We start from the raw sequence: 17,750 nt of genomic DNA on the forward strand, positions 1-17,750 counted from the left end.
TTTTATTTGTTTTTATTTTTCCACGTGCAAGATGACTTTTAAAATATGGAGATTTTAGGTCTGTGCCTCTGCTGACTGTGGAGGCCGGGCAGTGGGAACGGGTTCTTTGAGCCCCAGGTCTTGGTGAGGCTGCAGAAAGGGAGAGGACAGCTCAGGCAGCAGGAGGTTTGTTGATCGACAAGCACCTGAACTCCCCACAATGTGAGACCCCAAGTTGGGATGGGGGAAACTGGGCTGCCCCCCACCAACAGCTTTACGCACATTAACGCATTTAAACCCACAAGATTATCCCAATTTCACAAGCCTGAGGCTCAGAGAGGTTCAGGTCCTGCAAGGCCATGGGCTGGGGGAGTGGGGAGGATACCTGCCAGCCCAGGGCCCAGTACATGCACCACAGACATGTATGTGGTGAACCAAATAACTTTGTAGCAATTGAGGGAGGACAGACAGACAGACCAGAGGAGGTGCTGCCAGACACCACAGTCCATGGTCTTTCCAGGAAGCAGAACTACAGTGAGGCCACTGTCCTCAGGAATGTCCCCATGACACCAGGTGGCCTTCATGATGGCTTTCTGCCACTCCACCTCCCACATTGCTGCCCACAGAGGAGGAGAGATTGATAATCCTTGGACAAACAGGACATCAGCCCTGACGGACAAGGCCAGTGCTGCCAGCTGCCTCCCGCATGTGCCTCTGTGACCACAGTGGCTCCACAGCGATGGCCGGGCCAGCCTGCCTCCTGTTCTGCCTGTCTGCAGCCCAGGTAAGGGTAGCTGCGGCATGGCTGGCAGGTGGAGGCCTCTCAACTGGACCCCAGCACACAGAGCCCCCTGCAGGCAGCCGGGTGGGGGAAGCCTCACTGGGGCCAAGCAGCACAAGAGGGCAAATTTGAAACTTGGCCAATCTTACCTCAACCTCTGGACTCTGCCCTGTCTGGCTCGACTCCAGCCCAGGCTCTAGTGGGCGCTTTTTGGAGTGAGGGGTCTGCCGCCTCTGATGCCACCTTCTAAACCCAACCCTGCCACGGCCTGACCTGCTTCAAGACGTGGCCTGGCCCACCATGGACAAGTGCGGTTAGGAAACGTGTGCACGGGAAAGATGGAGTATTGTCTTGGAATTTACTGAAGAGAGTTTTAAAAATTAGTCATGGGAAGAAAAGCAAGATTCTGTTAATCTCCTCACTCAGAGGAAGCCTTATGGCGTTTTGAAATACACAGGTAAACACTTTTTGCAAGCTGGTATACTTATGTTGTTTGTTTTTCTTTCTAATCCTACGTGGTTGTGCAGGGAAAAGAAGTTCAGAGAGTATATAAGTTAAAAACCATCCATGGTTCTGTGATCCACAGGGAACGTGTAGTAATACAGAAAGCTAGAGGCTCTGTTCATCACAAACACACTCGCACACATATGCATGCAGACACATGCACACACACATGGGTATACATTTCTCTTTAACAAAATCTAGCATATTGAGCCTCCTGTTTTGTTTTGTCACCTGCCTTTTTCCCTTTACAAAGTATCACGGCTCCTTCCTTCCAGCTCTCAGTTACATAGTACTGGGTCGTGAGGTGGCTTGTTTAACCAACCTCTGTTGTTGGACAGTGGAGTCCCTGGATGGTGCAAATGGTTTGCACTCAACTACTAATGGAAAGGTTGGTTATTTTAATCTACCCAACGGTGCCATGGAAGAAAGCCCTGGCAATCTACTTCTGAAAGGTCACAGCCTTGAAAACCCTATGGAGCAATTCTGCTGTCACATGGGGTTGCCGTGAGTCAGAATCAACTCAACAACAATAGGTTTTGTTGGACATGGAGGTTGTTTCCAGAAAGCTTGAATGCCAGGTCTTGGCACAGATTTAGTTATGCAGTACGTTTAATCACTCAGGGCTCAAGACAATTCTCAGATTCCCTGAACTTGGTGAAAAGGTGAGACTCCACCTCCACCCTCCCTCTTCCGAGGGAGGTGTTTGGGAAACCTTTGAGGCCATGAACGGGGGAAAGGGGCCCAGCTATTTCCTGGGGAGTGGAGGATCCACTCTTACAAGTCTTTGTCCCAAATGCACCCCCGAGACTCCCATCTTGCTGGTTTTGTAGCTTTTTGCCCACGTGGCCCCTTCAGATGAGGCTCCTGAGAAGCCACAGGAGCTGGGGTTGATGCTGATGCCCTGGGAGGTGAGTGCTGCATGTGCGTGGGCCTTGGTGGACAGTGGACGGTGGCCTGTGCAGCCCATGCCTCATGCCCTTACCTTCTGTACCTCCAGGGCACGCTCCCTGACTCCCCCCTCAGTATCAGGAGGCAGAAGAGAGACTGGGTGATCCCTCCCATCAGCTGCCCTGAGAATGAAAGAGGCCCATTTCCCAAGAACCTGGTTAAGGTACGGGAGGGGCTTCTGGGTACTTCCAGGGGCTCCAAGGAGAGGAATGTAGACCTGATGCCAGTTGTCCTCTGCCTGGCTGTTTCTGTGTTGCCTTCAGGTCAAATCCACCGAGAGAGAAGTCAAGGTTTTCTACAGCATCGATGGCCCTGGGGCTGACCAGCCTCCTCGCGGTGTGTTTATTATCCAGAGGGAGACAGGATGGCTGCAGGTGACAGGGCCCCTGGACAGAGAAGAAATCTCCCACTATACTGTGAGTGTCTCGATGGCTTCAGGGGTGCTGGTGAGAGGGGCGCTGTTCCATTTTCTCGATGTCCAGGCAGCCCTTTGATTTTGGCAGTTACTTATGAAAGATTTTTTGAGCACCTGTGATGTTTATAAAAGGGCACGCCGAGTTTTTAAATAGCTCTATAATCATGGACAAGTTACCTAGCCTTGCCAAGCCTCAATCCATGTCCATGAAAGGAGAGATGGGGGTGTGTAGTGCACAGTCTTCGGTGAGGGTGCGATGAGGTGCTGCACACAAGCTGCTGAGCGGAAAGAAAGATTGATACGAGTGCAACATCGTTACTGCTATTATTGCTTCTACCAATCAATAATGCCAATAGGTAATAATACCAGCTCTGGGGGTGCTGGCAGCACAGATAAGGGTGTGGGGGTGAAAGTGGCAGAGCGGAGAGAACTTGCAGATCTTGTGACTCTAAGCTGGAACAGTGGCAAGATGAGGAACATTCTAGACAATCTCCAAATGTTGAATGTAGGCTCCAGAGCTGAACAGCTGCGGTCACAGGCCTGGTGTGGTCCTCATCTGAGCTGAGCCTCAGTTTCCTCTTGTTGGAAGGACTACATGGGTTAATGCATGTGAAGTACTTAGCTGTTGTTACCAGCAATCCTCCAAGTTAGTCTGAGACTGTGGGATTGGCCTAAATAAAGCCTCAACTCTGTTGAGTGAGTCTATTCAGGGACCAGTTCCTCCCCTGGACACGGCTCAAAGCAAGTTCATTGCCAGCTCCAAAATCCACACTTGAAGGGGTGAAAGAGAAGGGATGGGGGAAAGGGGGAGGGAGGGGAAGAGGAGGCCCAGGACAGGAGGAGCAAGTGAAGCATAAATTGTACACATCAGCTCTCCTGGACCTTCCTTGGGAATTTGGCCATGTGGACACTCCCAGCTGCAAGGGAGGTTGGGAGCTAAGGGAACATGGATGAAGCACCTTATATGGAAAAGCGGGAAGATGGGGAGAAATGGACACATACCAGCCCTGGAGTGAATATTCCCATGGTGGAGAAGCAGGGTCTTCTCAGCACCTCTGGTGGCTCTGGGATTGGAGATTGTAGGAAGTGGGTCTCTCGAGGCCCATCCGGCAGCAGTAGTGCATGATAAATTGTCCCCACCAAGGGTGGCCCACACGCTATCCTCCAGCCACAGGAAGCTGGAGGTGCCAAATGTCTCCTGAGCCCCCGCAAGGCTGATCCCTCCCCACCCACTCCCCCATCACTGTTTTGCAGCTCTTCCTCCACGCCACATCTTCCAACGGGAATGCCATTGAGGACCCAATAGAGATCGTGATCACAGTAACAGACCAGAATGACAACAGCCCCAAATTCACCCAGGAGGTCTTTGAGGGGTCTGTGATGGAAGGAGACCACCCAGGTTGTTAGAATGGTGGGGGGATTAGTGACACTGGTGGTAATATCAGGGAAATATGAAAATTCTGAGAAACTAAAGCATAAATACCAGAGGGTTCTAGGGGGTGGGTAGTGGCTGAGCCACCCAGCAGGTGACAGTCTCAGCTTCAAGGTTGGGAGAGCAGCCCTGGGTCCATGTGAGGCTTTTGATTACAAGCACTGGAGACCCTCCCAGCCTTGTTCAGGTAAGTGGGGGTGGGGAGGGCCATCAGGCAGACAGGGTCACACGGAGATTGGCAAATTGGACAAAAGCAAACCGGTCCTTTGGGGCCCCAGGAGATCCTGGCCATTGGCCTGCACGCAGCTCCTATGCTGTGACTGAGAGTTTCTTGGTCTCCATAATCGGCCTTCCTCACACCCTCTGAGCCCCTTCTTCACCTCACGATTGACCCCAGAGCTGCTTCATCCTGTGGCTTCAGCTTCCATGCCTTCACATTTCCCAGTTCGCATTCCTGAAAGCAGGACTCTGGTTCCCGCTTTCGGCTCAGGGGCCACCCTGGTCCAGTCGGCTTTTGTGGGAAAGTCAGGAGGAGTATCATGCTTGCAAACCTGGCTGCTGACGGCTCTCCTCCCAGCAGCTGAAGATGGACAGTTTTTCTCCGACGCACCTGTTGGTGTGACATCATGTTCCGAATAACTAAGATCCCCGGACTCCCTACCCAACAGTTTTGGGGCAGACACTGAGGTCCCAGTTCTCTGGGGCTGAAAATAACACGACACTGAAAATTACAAGGCAAATGACACTCTGAGGGGTGCTTCCTTTCTCCTAATTGATTTACTCAATAATAGTTGTAGAATGTGAGCCACTAGCTGCCGTTGATGCATTCTCCCTCTTTTCTACTCCCAGTGCCTCACCAGCCAGCAGCAACTGCCTCTGGCTGACCCACACAGGAACGTTTCAGGCTCCCTTGGTGAAGGCGCTTCGTTCTGGCAGCTGCCGACCTGCCTCTTCCCCTCCATTTGTGCTCCTAGTGGCCAGACAGGACTCCCTGGTGTGGGTGTGGGGGAGGGTGGTGACGATGGAACAGTGAAAGGCGAGATATGAATCTCCATCAGTCTCCCTTCATCCCCCAACAAGGTCCCCAGCCTTTAAAACATTTTAACACGGGAGAGGGTCCTCCATAGTGTTAAAAATTAGCTATGTCTAAAGGAGCCCTAAAGATTTCTAAGAAATCAACGCTTTGGAAAGTGCTATCATAATCAGATGAATTACTTGAACTAGACCTTGTGTAACTGGCTAAGCAGCTTTATAATTCGTATAGTTGGCAGACGGATAGAAAACGCGTTCAGTTTCAGAGTTACGTGCTAATGTGCATCACCGGGCTGGCTGCTGGCTGCTGTGATAATCACTGCTCCCCATTCTTGCGGGAACTTCCGTGCTACAAGTCACAGCCACCGACGCCGACGACAACCTGAACACCAACAACGCAGCCATCGTTTACTCTATCCTCAGCCAAAAGCCCTCTTTGCCTCGTGCCAAAACGTTCACCATCAGTCGGGATACAGGGGTCATCACGGTGCTGGCTTCTGGGCTGGCCCGAGAGGTCAGGGGCTGGTGGACCCCGAGGGTGGTGTGGTCAAACATACATCTGTTCCTGCTGGGAAGGCACAGCCACCAGCCAATCAGAACAGACACCTGAATAATCAGAGCAGACACAAACCCATCAGAACAAACACTGACCCATCAGAACAGATACTCAACCAATCAGAACAGGTACTAACCAATCAGTATAGGCACTGACCAGTCACAACTGACACTGGCCAATCAGAACAGGTGCTGACCAAACAGAATAGAAGCCCAAATAGTCAGAACAGACACTGACCAATCAGACCAAGCCCCGACCAATTGAAACAGACACTGGCCAATCAGAATACACACTGACCAATCAGAATAGGTGCTGACAATCAGAACACACACTGGCCAATCAGAACAGACATAGATCCATCAGAAAGGACACTGACCTATCAGCCCAGGCACCCCTTAGAGGGCTGTCCTAGAGTGCCAGGCTGACTGGAAGCACTGGGCATCTCCAGTACTAAGGTGTCTCTGAAGTAAAATAAGAAATTGCATACACATGACTCCACTTAACAGGAAAATGAGCCAGCCTGCCTCCCACGGAATCAGACAGTGTCTTCAATGAGAATAGAAAAACTCTTCCTGAGTCCCTGGGAGTGCTGCACCAGTAGCTATAGGGTCCCCAGACCCCCGAGGTCTGGTGCTGGGACTTGGATGTACCACTCAGATCCCAACCCCGGCCGACACGTCAGGTTGGGAAGAGATATCTGAATTTGCCTCTGTGGAGAATGATGAGTGAGTGGCTATCTGAGGTGGGGACAGCCACCTTTCTGTGAGTGCCTACAGGGTTTCCAGCCACTGATGATGACCGCTGTAACTGTGGGGCCCAAGATGTGCCTGCAGCCATGGACCAGTGGCCAAAACCCCCACCAATAATCCCAGTACAAGCACCTTTGTGTGCTTGGTCCACAGATCATGCCCACATACACCCTGACGGTTCAAGCAACAGACCTGCAAGGTTTTGGCCTAGCAACGATAGCCAGGGTGGTCATCACAGTCTGCACAGAGGTAAGTCCACAAGGCTCAGTGCATCCCCTGCAGCCAAAATCGCTGTGCGTTGGTAACAGGGCCATTCGTGATTCAGGACAGTGGTCCTCAACCTTGTGCCTGTCAGAACCAGCAGGGGCCTTTAACACCACTGACCAGTGCCCAGTGGGGGTAGGTGAGCTATGTCTGCAGCCAGTAGGTAACAGTACAGAGTCTGTGGGCCAACTTGGGCCAAGGGCTGAGTGTTGCTGGGTAGGGGGAGAGGAAAGGGCTCTGCCCTTGGCCAGGAGCCACTCTGGTTCCAGCTCGTTAAGAATAACCTGAGTCCCCAGGTTCACATCACAGGAATGAGCTGTTGTTTCTTACTCTGGGGACCCACAAGGGAGGGCTCAAGCGAGTTAAGGACAGAGGAGATTTTATGATAAAGAAATGGTGTCGGGAAAAACAAGGGTTCAGTGTGCTACTGAGCCTCATGAAGGAACAGCCTGGGAACCAAGGAGCCCAGGATACACTTAGCTGGCGCTCTCTCTCTCTCCTCTCTGCTTTTGGACTCTCCATAAGAAAAAAAAAAATTTTTTTTCTTAACATACTGTTTATTATGTCCATCCAGTTAACAAATATTTACTTAGTGACTACTCATGCCTAGGTGTCCCAGGGTGGTGCAAAGGGTGTGCTTGACTGCTAAACAAAATGCTGGAGGTTCAAGTCCACCCAAGTGGTGCCTCAAAAAAAGACCTAACCATCTACTTCCAAAAAATCAGCCACTTACAACTCTATGGAGTGCAGTACTACTCTGACGCATGGCGGGGGGAGGAGGAGCCCAGGAGTGGAAGCAGACTCAATGGCAACTTTTTTTTTTTTTCCTTGTCAGTACAGTGTTGGGAGGGGGCTGGGGAGGTAAGAGGAGGGACAGGTAACCCAACAGGGAGAGAGAAAAGCAGCCCGGAAAGCTTCATCTTGTCCCATGGAAGCCACTCACCAACCCATTTTACAGACGAGGAAACTGAGGCAGGTCACTTGGCCTGCCAGGGCCGAATCAGAATCCAACAGTTACCTGTCCCCCAGGGGCTCCTATCAAAATCTCGACCGTCCCAGGAAAGAAAAACCCAACATTAACTCTGGGCCTCCTGGCAGAGACCGACCCGTGAGCGCCACCCACTCTCATTCTGGGTCCCCCACGCTGGGTCCCCCACCCCACCCTGCGCTGCCCCAACCCCGCGTCCTGTCAGTGCGTGCCCGGCCGACCTCCCTGGGAGAGAGCGAAGGGGCGGGGTGGGGGCGGGATCGAGGTGGGAGGGTGGTCCCGCCTGGCCACGCCCCCGCCCCGCCCCGCCAGTCCTGCGACTCCGCTTCCGCCCCGAGAGGAGCCTCCTTGGCAGCCGCAGGTGTGTCCAGGTTGTGTGTCCCGCTCTCGTCGAGGGTGCCCCGGGACCCTCAGGATCCTCCGTCGGGAAGGGGCGGGGCAGGGCGGGGGCTGGCTCAGGAAGGGACCTGTCGATGGCCAGGCCAGTGGACCGAGCGGAGGCCGAGGCCATGACCTCAGGAGCTGCCTCACGGTTACGGCGGCTCCAGGGGCACTTGGGCGCCTCGGAGGTGAGAGGCCAGGCTTGGGCGTTGGGGGTGCCTGTCCCCTCGACTCGTTGCGCCCGCGGTGACCCATGAAGGAACGAGTAGACTGGGAGAGCAAGGAGAGCTGCCAGGACCCTCTCGGTGCAGATGAGAGGGAAGTGGGGACCCCATGGGGGTGGTCAGGCCCAGCTTCATGGGGGTACATGGGGGACAGGCCAGTGGGTGTTAACACCATTGGAGTCGTTCTTGCCCTCTGCCCACCCCTGAAGCTGGGTGCAGTTTGGGGAGGAGAGGACTCTGCCCAGAGGATTGTTGTCCCATCAGGCCAGTGAGGACACAGGGACAGGACTCCAACTACCGGCTACCCAGGGCAGCGGCATGGAGCCCCCCAGCAGCCCACTGACCACACACGTACTGGATACCACCTCGGGGCTGCCAGCCCGGGGCCTCTCCCTCAGTCTTTCCAGGCTGGAGGGCCAAGGCCAGCAGTGGATGGAGCTGAGGAAAAGGTAGGGAGGGGCCCTCAGGCAGGACATCAATCCCAGACCACATACTTAGGGCGAGGCCTGGCAAGTAAAGGACCCAGGCAGCTGAAGGACTGACCCAGCCCAAACCCCCTTCCTGATCCCCTGCGCCTGTTCCTCACCAGAGAAGGAGGGTAGGTCTGCGCCTAGCATGTGCGATAGCTGCAACCTCCTCGATCCAGACCCGCTGGGGTGGGGGCATGGGTCTCAGCCTTCCTGATGGCCATGCCCAGCAGGACCCAGCCCCAGGAGGGGCTGGGTCAGTTAAGGGCCAAAGTGGGTCTAGAAGGCCCATTTCCACCCCATGCATAATGGTGGTGCCCCCAGAGCCCCAACAAGGGGTCATGTCACTCAGACACAAATGCTCGGATGTTGGAAACATCGCCATCTAGAAAGTGACACACAATATCCGAAGTGAAAGACACAGATTATAAAACAGTATAATAGTACAATCCATTTTATGTTAAAAAGTTTATAGACAAACGTATTCTTATGTACAGAGAAAGGTGGAAAAATATATACCAAATATAAAATGATTATTGCTGTTGGAGTAGGTCAGGTTCTTTTTTGCTACTCTGTGTTCTGCCTTTTCTAATATTAAACCAGGTGGCACAGCGGTGTCCCTGAGCTCCCCCAGGAACCCAGGCCCAGGGCCGTCTGCAGCTGAGGCAGGCTGGGACCAGTGGGAGTGCAGACCCCAGGAAGAGCCGGGCAAGAGCTCCTTGTCCAGTCCCCTCTGTCCTCTCCGCAGCTACACCAACACAGAGGGCCGCTACCCTGGGCTCCTGGAGCCAGGCCAGATGAAGGGAGGCACCTACAAGCTGTTCTTTGACACCGAGGGCTACTGGAAGCAGGGGCAGGAGAGCTTCTACCCCTACGTGGAGGTGAGGGAGGTGGCCCAGCCGGCCACCATCCACACATGGGCAGATTGGTGCCACCCCCCACTCTCCTGGGTGTGGGGATGGGTGCAGTCACCTGCTTTGAGGTCCTAGAAGGATCTGTGGACTTGTGGCTTCATTAGGCTTTATGAGGTCATGCCTGTACCCGGCCTGCCCCTGGGTCAGGCTTTGGGGGGGCCAGGCTAGTGTGACTCAGCCATTTGTAGGCTGAGGTTGTCATCTGAGCCACCTCTCCCTTCACTGGAAGCCACCCTCAAAGCATCAACCTTTTTCAAGTCATCTTTTGAGTCATAGACCCCATAGGACCCCTTTCTTCCTAGAAGACCTGCCCCCCTCAGCTCAGTTCTGCTAGGCATTGGGGCCGTGCTGGGCCTCATTCCCTCAGGGGTCTCTACTTCCTCTCAGGTGGTCTTCACCATCACCAATGAGACGCAGAGGTTCCACATGCCCCTGCTCCTGAGTCCATGGTCCTACACCACCTACCGTGGGAGCTAGGGGCTGCATGACGAGGGGCTGCCACAGAGTAGGTCCCCACTTACTGTAGAAGGTTCTGAGCTGCCTGCTTCCCCCCAACACCCGCAAGGTTTCAGCAGGTGTCAATAAAGTCAGGCTGGCAACTCCAGCTATCCTTCCCGTTGGGCTGATGGGTAGGGTTAGGGGAGGGCAGAGCATGGGGGCATGAGGGAGGAGGCTACGGGGGGTGGGGTGAGGCTGGGTGGGCCCTGGTCCTGCTTCTTCACAAAGGCCAGACAAGGAGACATGCAGACCAAGGGGAAAACTTTCATTTGCCAACAATAAAATCTAAAAACCAAAAATGATCCCTCAGTGTATGGGGGGGATGCCCACACAGGGGCCCTGGACTGCTATGTGGGGGTGGCCACCAGCCCAGCAGGGCCCTGGCCCAGCGTCTGCCCAATGATGGCTGTCTCCAGGGGCCTGAAGCCCACGTTGTCCAGGGGGATCCCGAAGGCCAGGAGCTTCGCCTCATAGGTGCGCAGGAGGTCGTTGTGCGCCTGTGGAAAGGACAGCGTCAGGGCCAGTCCTCACCCAGACCTGGCTGACTTATCACTGCTGGTGGAGGCAGGGGCATGGGCTATGCTGGGGCGGACCAGAGAAGGCCAGCACCACGGAGCATGGCCTTCATGGGAGTTTTAAAAAGCCAAGCTCAGGAGCCCTGGTCATGGGCCAAATTGCAGCCAGGGTCCCAAGAGCCAGGACATGGCACTACCGAGACATCCCCCCAACACTAGGGTTGGATCCTGCTCTCTGGGGATCCCTGTGCATCACCCAGACCTGAACCCCGACAGTTGGCTGGCGGGGTGTCCCCTACGATGGGCGATGGGGGAAGTACAGAGCAGCTGAGCTGTTACTCTTCTGGGCAGAGACCTGAGGGCTCTGGAGTACCAGGGGTCAAGCCCAAGCCCAGGAGTGAGGAACAGATGATGGGGTAGAGGCACCAGCATTGGGGGTCTGCCCCAAAATCGTGGCAGGAGTCTGTGCCCATGTGATTTTGGTGGGAAAGGGGCTTGGAGCTCTACCAGACCCACAAAGGAGCCTATCACCCAAGAAGGGTCCGTCCCTATTCAAAGTCTCCGCAAACCCAGCCCCAGCTGATGTAGACAGAAAGCCAGAAACTCTGACTGAAATAAGATGCCTAGAAACAACTTACCACAACACAGCTCCCTCAGAGTCGAGGGCATGTGGCCTGGCAGTGGAGTTATGGGGAGCCACATCTGCCCTGGGGTATGGCAGCTGGGCCCCTTCTCCACAGGACTTCCCTGTGCCTCCATCCCAGTCCCCAAAGGGTGCCCACAAAGGCAGACACAGACCCAGGATGGGTGGCAGGTCAAGGACAGGGGCCAGTAGGGGGCGAACTCAGGCTAAGCCTCAACTGGCATAGGCAGGGGCAGGAAGGGGAATGATGTCTCAGACCCGAGGAAGGATTCGGGGTTGCAGCGGGGGAGCTCTGTGGATGATGATTCCATCCCTGGCAGGGTCGGGAGCTGGACAGGCTGCCCTCAAAGCCACATCCTCATCCTCACAGGGGCTGCTCTCCAGGGACCTTCTGAGCTTAGGACACCACCCGGATGTGCTGGGCCCTGGGAGTGGGGATGTGTACCTTGCAGACACGGGCCAGCTCATACTGAAGGTCCTTGATGGTGCTGTTTTTCGATTCCAGCATGTCCTGAGGGGAGAGCAGACAGGATGCTGGCCTCTGTGTCCACAGTTAGACACAGCAGAGCCAGACATGCATGGGGGCGGGGGACAGTGTGCACCAGATGCCATTTACATGGTCAGATGTTTGAACTATGTGAATGTATCACCTATTCGAATTTCTAATTAAAGGGGAAAAATAGTCTGTGTAACTTTTAAGCACTCTGCTAGTGCTGGGTCTGAGCCTACAGGCCTAGGGGAGAGGCATGTCACCACCCTGAGGGGCCCCCTGCCCTGCCCTGTCCTGCCCAGGCACCACCCTGCCTCTCCAGCTGCCCCATCTGACCACCTCACAGGGATTCTAGGTCCAGCGTGGCTCAACCCACCACGAGGTGCCCGATGCCCCTTCTGCAAACAGCACAATGACACAAGAAGGGAAAAACCCATCAAACCAAAACAGTAGTAAGTTAAAAGAATAAAAACCCAGGAAAACGTGAGGTCAATACTTAGCTGCTCTCTGGAGAAGGAAGAAAGGACAAAGAGAAGAAGGGTAACTTGGCATGAATAAATATTAAAACTTTCTGTGGTGAAAAACCACACGGCCCATGCAGACAGCTCACGGGCAGTGGGAAGAGTCTCCCCAAAGTGCAGATATGCATCCCTCAACCCAACAGGCCGGCTTCTCAGAGCATCTTTCAGACATAAATCAGAGGAGGCGGGTACAAGGCCACTCAGGCAGCTCTTCCGGGACAGTAAAGGTTGGGAAGAAACCAAATGGGGGTCCACCTACACTGCTGTGTCCCGTACGGAGTCTCCAGGGCACAGGAAGTGAGATGTACTCCTCAGACACAAAACCCCCTGGGAGGGACGCGAAGGGCCATGACTGTGGGGACGGGGACCCGGGTGGGAGGGGGCTCTTCACCGCCCATCTGTTAAACGTGTTGATTTTTTAACTGAGTATACATATTATCTACTCAAAAAAGTTTAAGAAACCTTAAAAATTAAAAAGCAAACAAATTGGGAACAAACAAGGCCAAGGACCCTATAGAGACCAAACGTGCGTAACACAGGTGTGGGCCGGAACCTATGTAAGCCGCCCTGCCTTCCATTCCTGGTACCTCTTTACCCTTCCCGTGTCTTTAATGTCCTTTAATAGGTTCACGCCATTTTAACCTTTTTTTTTTTTTTTGAAAATCCAGACAAGCCTCTCATTTTAATGATCACACTTGCTCTCTCAAGAATAATGTTTAATACAGTCATTGCTTTGTAATCAAGTAAAATTGCTGAGGAGTCCATTTTGTGTTTGGGAAGTGCTGGCGGACAGCGGGGGCTCACCTCAAGCTTCCGGGACACGATGGTCAGGGCCGCGGGGTCCAGGTTGGAGGTGGCCAGGACCTCGTTGAGCTGCGCCTCTTTTTGCTCCACGGCAGTGCTCAATGCCTTAAGCTTCCGCTCCAGGACCAAGTTCTTGAAGCCCGTCTTCTGCTGCACCTCCTGGATGGCCGCCGTGAACTTCTGGTAGAGCTGGTCCCGCTCCTGCTGCACCTGCAGAGGGCCGGCAGTCACTGGAGCAGACTCCTCTTCAGCTGAGCTGCCCACAGAGGGAAGAGACAGGAGGGCAGCCACACTGTTTGCAAGGTGGGGGCCTCAGAGACACCACCTCCTCCCAGCCCCTAGAACCCTCCAAACTGCAGGTCCAGGGCACTGCCAGCAAGTACACCTGTGTGACATTTTTCTCATCTCTTAACTTTTTTGCTTATTAAATACTCACTGTACAAAATTAAAACTTTGTAGAGGTGCATAAAGTAAGACATGAGCACCCCTTCACCCCACTTCTCATCATGAACATCTGGAGTGACTCCTTCCAGAATGTTCTCTCCTAACTCAAATCCACAAACTTTGCCAACTTCCCCAACAGGTCCCTCAGAAGAGCTCACTGGGAGGAGCCAAAGGGAGCCCTCCAGGACAGAAGTGACCCTCTTCTCCTAAAAGCTGCAAAACCTCCACCACCAAAGCCAGTCTCCTCACCTACACCTCCTGAAGCCATCACAGGGGCCAGAGCCTGGGGAGAGCCCCCTCCTCTCCTGGGCTGGCACCCCATGCCTCCTCATCCACCCTTCCCACCCTACACCCCCCACCCACCTACACCCCCCACCTTGACGAACCGCTGCTCCAGCACCTCATGCTCCCACTGCAGGTCTTTCAACTCTTTCTCCGTGACCTTCAGGCGAGCTTTTGTGCACTGGAGAGAAGGGGGAGAGAAATTATTAAATTACTCAGGGTTCACAGGCTCCCGGGAGGCAACGACGCCCAAAATCATTGCTAGAAACAATCAGCTCAAAGGCGTAGTGCCTGAGCCTGGGAACCCAGCCCCCTGCCATCCAGGGCTCATCTCCCCAGAGGCCCACCTGCCATGTCCTCACTCCCTTTCCTCTGCCTCATGGGGTGGACGCCCACCATCAAGATCTGCTTGTCACGCTCATAGTGTGTCAGCTTCCTCTGCATCTCACTCATCTCCTCCCGCGCCCGCTGCAGTGGCTCTGCCAGGCGCTTGTTCTGCGTGGTCACCTCCATCATTTCCTTCTCCAGGTGGTCCTCCTTCTTCCGCATGTCCTCCATCTGCTCCTGTGGGCAGAAGGCAGGGGGGCTGCACCTTCAGGGGGGCCAGCCTTCATGCGCTGAGGGCCTAGACCCCTTCCATTTTATCGAATCCAGCACTTACGCATGGTTTTAATTTATTCTGAATTTTCCAGGAGTGTAGCTTCCACATAAGTTGAGACTATACTTCGTTCAGGGTTCTGCAAGAGCCACTCTCCATGCTGGGAAACCCACTGCAGTGGCTCCAGGGTAACCAGTGACACACCTGGTGTTGGGCTATGGTGCCTCCAGACGTGGACACAGTACAGCTGCTGGCTGCAGCCCCTAGTGTGGCCTGCCTGGGTATTTCCATACCAAAACGGATATTATTTTATGACTTCTACACCCCAGCCGGCAGCATCCTGATTGATTCTAATCACAGGTGTAGATATCACCTATGATTTCCAATGGAGGCTAGTTGAGGGCACCAAGAAATGCTCCTATGGGGGTTGGCCAGGCACACCTTGAGTGAGTTGATGAGGGCCAGGTTGTTGAGGGTGATGTCATTGTAGTAGTTCTTGATGTCGGTGAAGGCCTCCTCATGCCGCTCCATCAGCGTGTGAATCTGCCCACTCTTCCTCTCCTCCACCTCGTGGATCTCCGTCTTTCTCCGCAGGTCCATCTCGTCCCTCAGCATCTTCATCTTCTTATCATACTTGGCCTCAATTTCTAAAAGGCAGCATGCACACAGCAGCTTAGCAGAGGAAGCCCTGTGGGCCCTGGAAACAGGGCTCAGGACCCCCACCCACAGCCAGAGCAAGGAGGCGCAGGCACACATTGCCAGCTCACCCAAGTGGGCACTAACCAGGCCTGTGTGGCCATCAGCTAGACCCCTGGGCTTTGTCAGCAGGCCAGACAGAATCCTGAAACTAGGGCCTTCTCAGGCGGGGAGCCACGGAGAAGACTATTCTGAGAATGCTGCCTGTGAGACTGAGTAATTGCCACCTGCTGCCGAGTCCAAGGTTAGCCAGGAAGGAGGAGCCAGGCCTACCCCACTGGGACCCGGGCTTTCCCAACCTGGCGTATTTGTCCTGAGTTAATGGCTCTGGATGTACACTGTTTTCTGATGGAGACAGGGTCTTTAGCACCATAACACAAGAGCCCAATGTGTGTGGAGAACTGACCTCGAACTTGCCTCTCAAAGTCACTGCGCATCTTGGTGATCTCCTCGGTGTGTTTCTGCAAAGACGGGAACAGAATATTACTGACATCCAGACACAGAAGGCCTAGCCTTTTGGGCTGACCCCAGTCCTTGCTGGTTCACAAAATTGGGCTCCGTGAGCCCTGTGCTGCTTCTCGGGTGAGTGTGTGCTGGGCCATCACAGACATGCCAGAGACATGGTCTTGGTGACCTCTGTGTCAGCCTCAGCTAAGGCACCCTGAGCTGGCGGGAACCCTGACAGACATTCCAGCACCTGCAAGCATGCCTCAGCTGATGCTTATAAATAATTCTTATAAAAGACTTAAATTCTTTTCTAGAGCAGTATTTTACCCAAAGGCACATTCTGGCCATGTGGCAGGCAGGTCCAGGCCTTGGGCCAGGCAGCCTGAGAACGGCTGTCAAGAGGACCAGTCGCTCCCTGGGCTAGGGCCATGGGGCCAATGCTGAGCTGCACACTCTGAAGTGTTACTGAGTTTTTCCAGATTAGGGCAACACGGGGCTGCTTCCTGGTCCAGCAGCTGGGGAGAACCTTTGAAAACCAGTATCAGACATGTTCCTCCTCTACCCAGACCCCCAAAGGTTGCCCAGCCCTCACCATGGTGTCTCCCCAGCCTCCTCCCGCCTTTAACACCAGTATGTTCTGACCTCCTGGCCTCAGGGCTGGTCTCCCCAGCCTGGTCTACCCTACCTCCCTCCGTTTTGCCCAAATGTCACCTTCTCCACAAGGCAGCCCTGACCCCTTCTTGCCTTCCTATAGCGCTCACCCCCGTGACCTGCTGTACACATGTGACTGTTTATTTATCTTCTATTTTCTGTGCTGTCTCCCCACACACTGGCAATTGTCAGCTCTGTCCATTCTGTCCCCATAACCAGGACAGGCTCAGGGCCTGGACCCTGCATGTCCAAGCCTTGGCTGTGTTGGTTCCCATGACACATGAAGAGAGGGTTATGGAAGATACCTGAGCGGGCCTTCCCCTCGGGAAGTCATGTCAGTGCTCGGGTCAGACAGAATTCTGCTTCTGGACCCTAAATGAGTTCGTCTAGCTGCATGGCATTTTAAAAAATACTTCAATTAACTGCCAAAAAGTAGTCCTGACACCCAAGCATGTGTTCCCAGCTGTCCCGTACCTACCAGCCGCAAGCTCTTCACCACCACCTCATTGGCCAGCTCCTGCTCCTTGAGCTCCACCTTCAGTGCCCGCATGTCCTTACGCAGTGCACCCTCCTGCGTGCGGTGCTCCTTCTGAGCCAGCTTCATGACCACGGTGCCCTCCGCCTTCATCTCCGTCAGGTTGTTCTGGTGCTCATACAGCAGGTGCTTCACCTTCTGCTTGTAGACCTACAGGGCAGGGGAGCACCATCTGCACACCTGCATGACCCTGCACACCTCTGTACACACCTTCATGTACCTGTACACCTGCACACACCTTAATATGCCTGCCTGCACATCTGCATATACCTGTACAATCCTGCATGCCCCTACACACACCTACATGCCTCTGTGTATGCCTGTACACACCTGCACACAGGGACACACCTGCATACAGGCACATGCCTGCACACACACCCACACACATCTGTGCACTGTGACTGGGCCAGAGCACACCTGTGGCACGGAGGAGGACACAGAGGCTGGCAGGTGAAGCGCAGCCCCAGCTCCTGCAAATATTAGTGGCAGAGCCAGACTGCGAACACTCAGGACCTGTAGGGGCCTCTCCTGCCAGCAGACAGAAGAAGCTCTACGAAGCTTCTCCCTCTCAACTTCTTATTAAAACACCTTCAGACACCCAGTGTGAAGGACACCAAGAGGGGCTGCAAGGAGGAGGAGGACTCACTACCACCACAGGCCCAGCTCCTATGCTCTGGGGGACACGGCAGTGGGATGCCTACCTTGATCTCCACTTGGTGCCGCTCCTCTGCCTCCTCCATCTCCCGGTCCTTGTTGCGCAGCTCAGCTTTCTTCTCCTCCAGCTGCCGCCGTGTGATCTCCCAGAATGTATGGATCTTGTCCCGCTCCAGCTGGAAGTAGTTGCGCTCCTCACGCTCCCGATCCAGCTCCTCCCGGATACGGTTGATATGGTCCTCCACCTGGGGCAACACAGGGGGCCAAGGAGGCCCAGGGTGGGGTCTCCACCACAGCAAAGAAACTCCAAAGGAAGTGGGATGGGCCACTTTCACCCC

At 54.3% G+C, this 17,750-nt stretch overlaps 3 protein-coding genes across 6 annotated transcripts in view; 2 read left to right on the forward strand and 1 right to left on the reverse strand.

The window, feature by feature from the left end:
• Positions 1-718: 718 nt before the first annotated feature.
• Positions 719-5,996, forward strand: LOC135228334 (cadherin-1-like). Its single transcript, XM_064273488.1, has 6 exons — positions 719-763; positions 2,095-2,172; positions 2,262-2,375; positions 2,476-2,628; positions 3,882-4,017; positions 5,421-5,996. The coding sequence occupies exons 1-6, from the start codon at positions 719-721 to the stop codon at positions 5,699-5,701; spliced, it is 807 nt and encodes a 268-aa protein (XP_064129558.1). The 3' UTR covers positions 5,702-5,996.
• A 2,125-nt stretch (positions 5,997-8,121) lies between these two features.
• LOC135228335 (5-hydroxyisourate hydrolase-like) lies at positions 8,122-10,111 on the forward strand. The gene is made up of 4 exons (XM_064273489.1): positions 8,122-8,217; positions 8,518-8,702; positions 9,469-9,601; positions 10,022-10,111. Exons 1-4 carry the CDS (start codon positions 8,122-8,124, stop codon positions 10,109-10,111), a joined length of 504 nt encoding a protein of 167 aa, XP_064129559.1.
• Positions 9,042-17,750, reverse strand: part of GAS8 (growth arrest specific 8) — a 29,213-nt gene continuing 20,504 nt past the window's right edge. For 3 of the 4 annotated variants that reach the window (XM_064273608.1, XM_064273609.1, XM_064273606.1), the window contains 9 exons: positions 17,460-17,657; positions 16,702-16,908; positions 15,532-15,586; positions 14,871-15,076; positions 14,228-14,395; positions 13,926-14,012; positions 13,106-13,315; positions 11,736-11,801; positions 9,044-10,629 (listed from right to left, as the gene is read on the reverse strand). In XM_064273608.1, coding sequence (XP_064129678.1) covers positions 10,480-10,629; positions 11,736-11,801; positions 13,106-13,315; positions 13,926-14,012; positions 14,228-14,395; positions 14,871-15,076; positions 15,532-15,586; positions 16,702-16,908; positions 17,460-17,657 — 1,347 coding nt within the window. In that variant the 3' untranslated portion in view covers positions 9,044-10,479. Of the gene's footprint in view, positions 10,630-11,735; positions 11,802-13,105; positions 13,316-13,925; positions 14,013-14,227; positions 14,396-14,870; positions 15,077-15,531; positions 15,587-16,701; positions 16,909-17,459; positions 17,658-17,750 lie in introns of all 4 variants that reach the window. The other variant, XM_064273607.1, reaches the window with a different exon arrangement.

Source organism: Loxodonta africana, chromosome 21 (assembly GCF_030014295.1).
Source record: "Loxodonta africana isolate mLoxAfr1 chromosome 21, mLoxAfr1.hap2, whole genome shotgun sequence".
NCBI classification, from domain to species: Eukaryota; Metazoa; Chordata; class Mammalia; order Proboscidea; family Elephantidae; genus Loxodonta; species Loxodonta africana.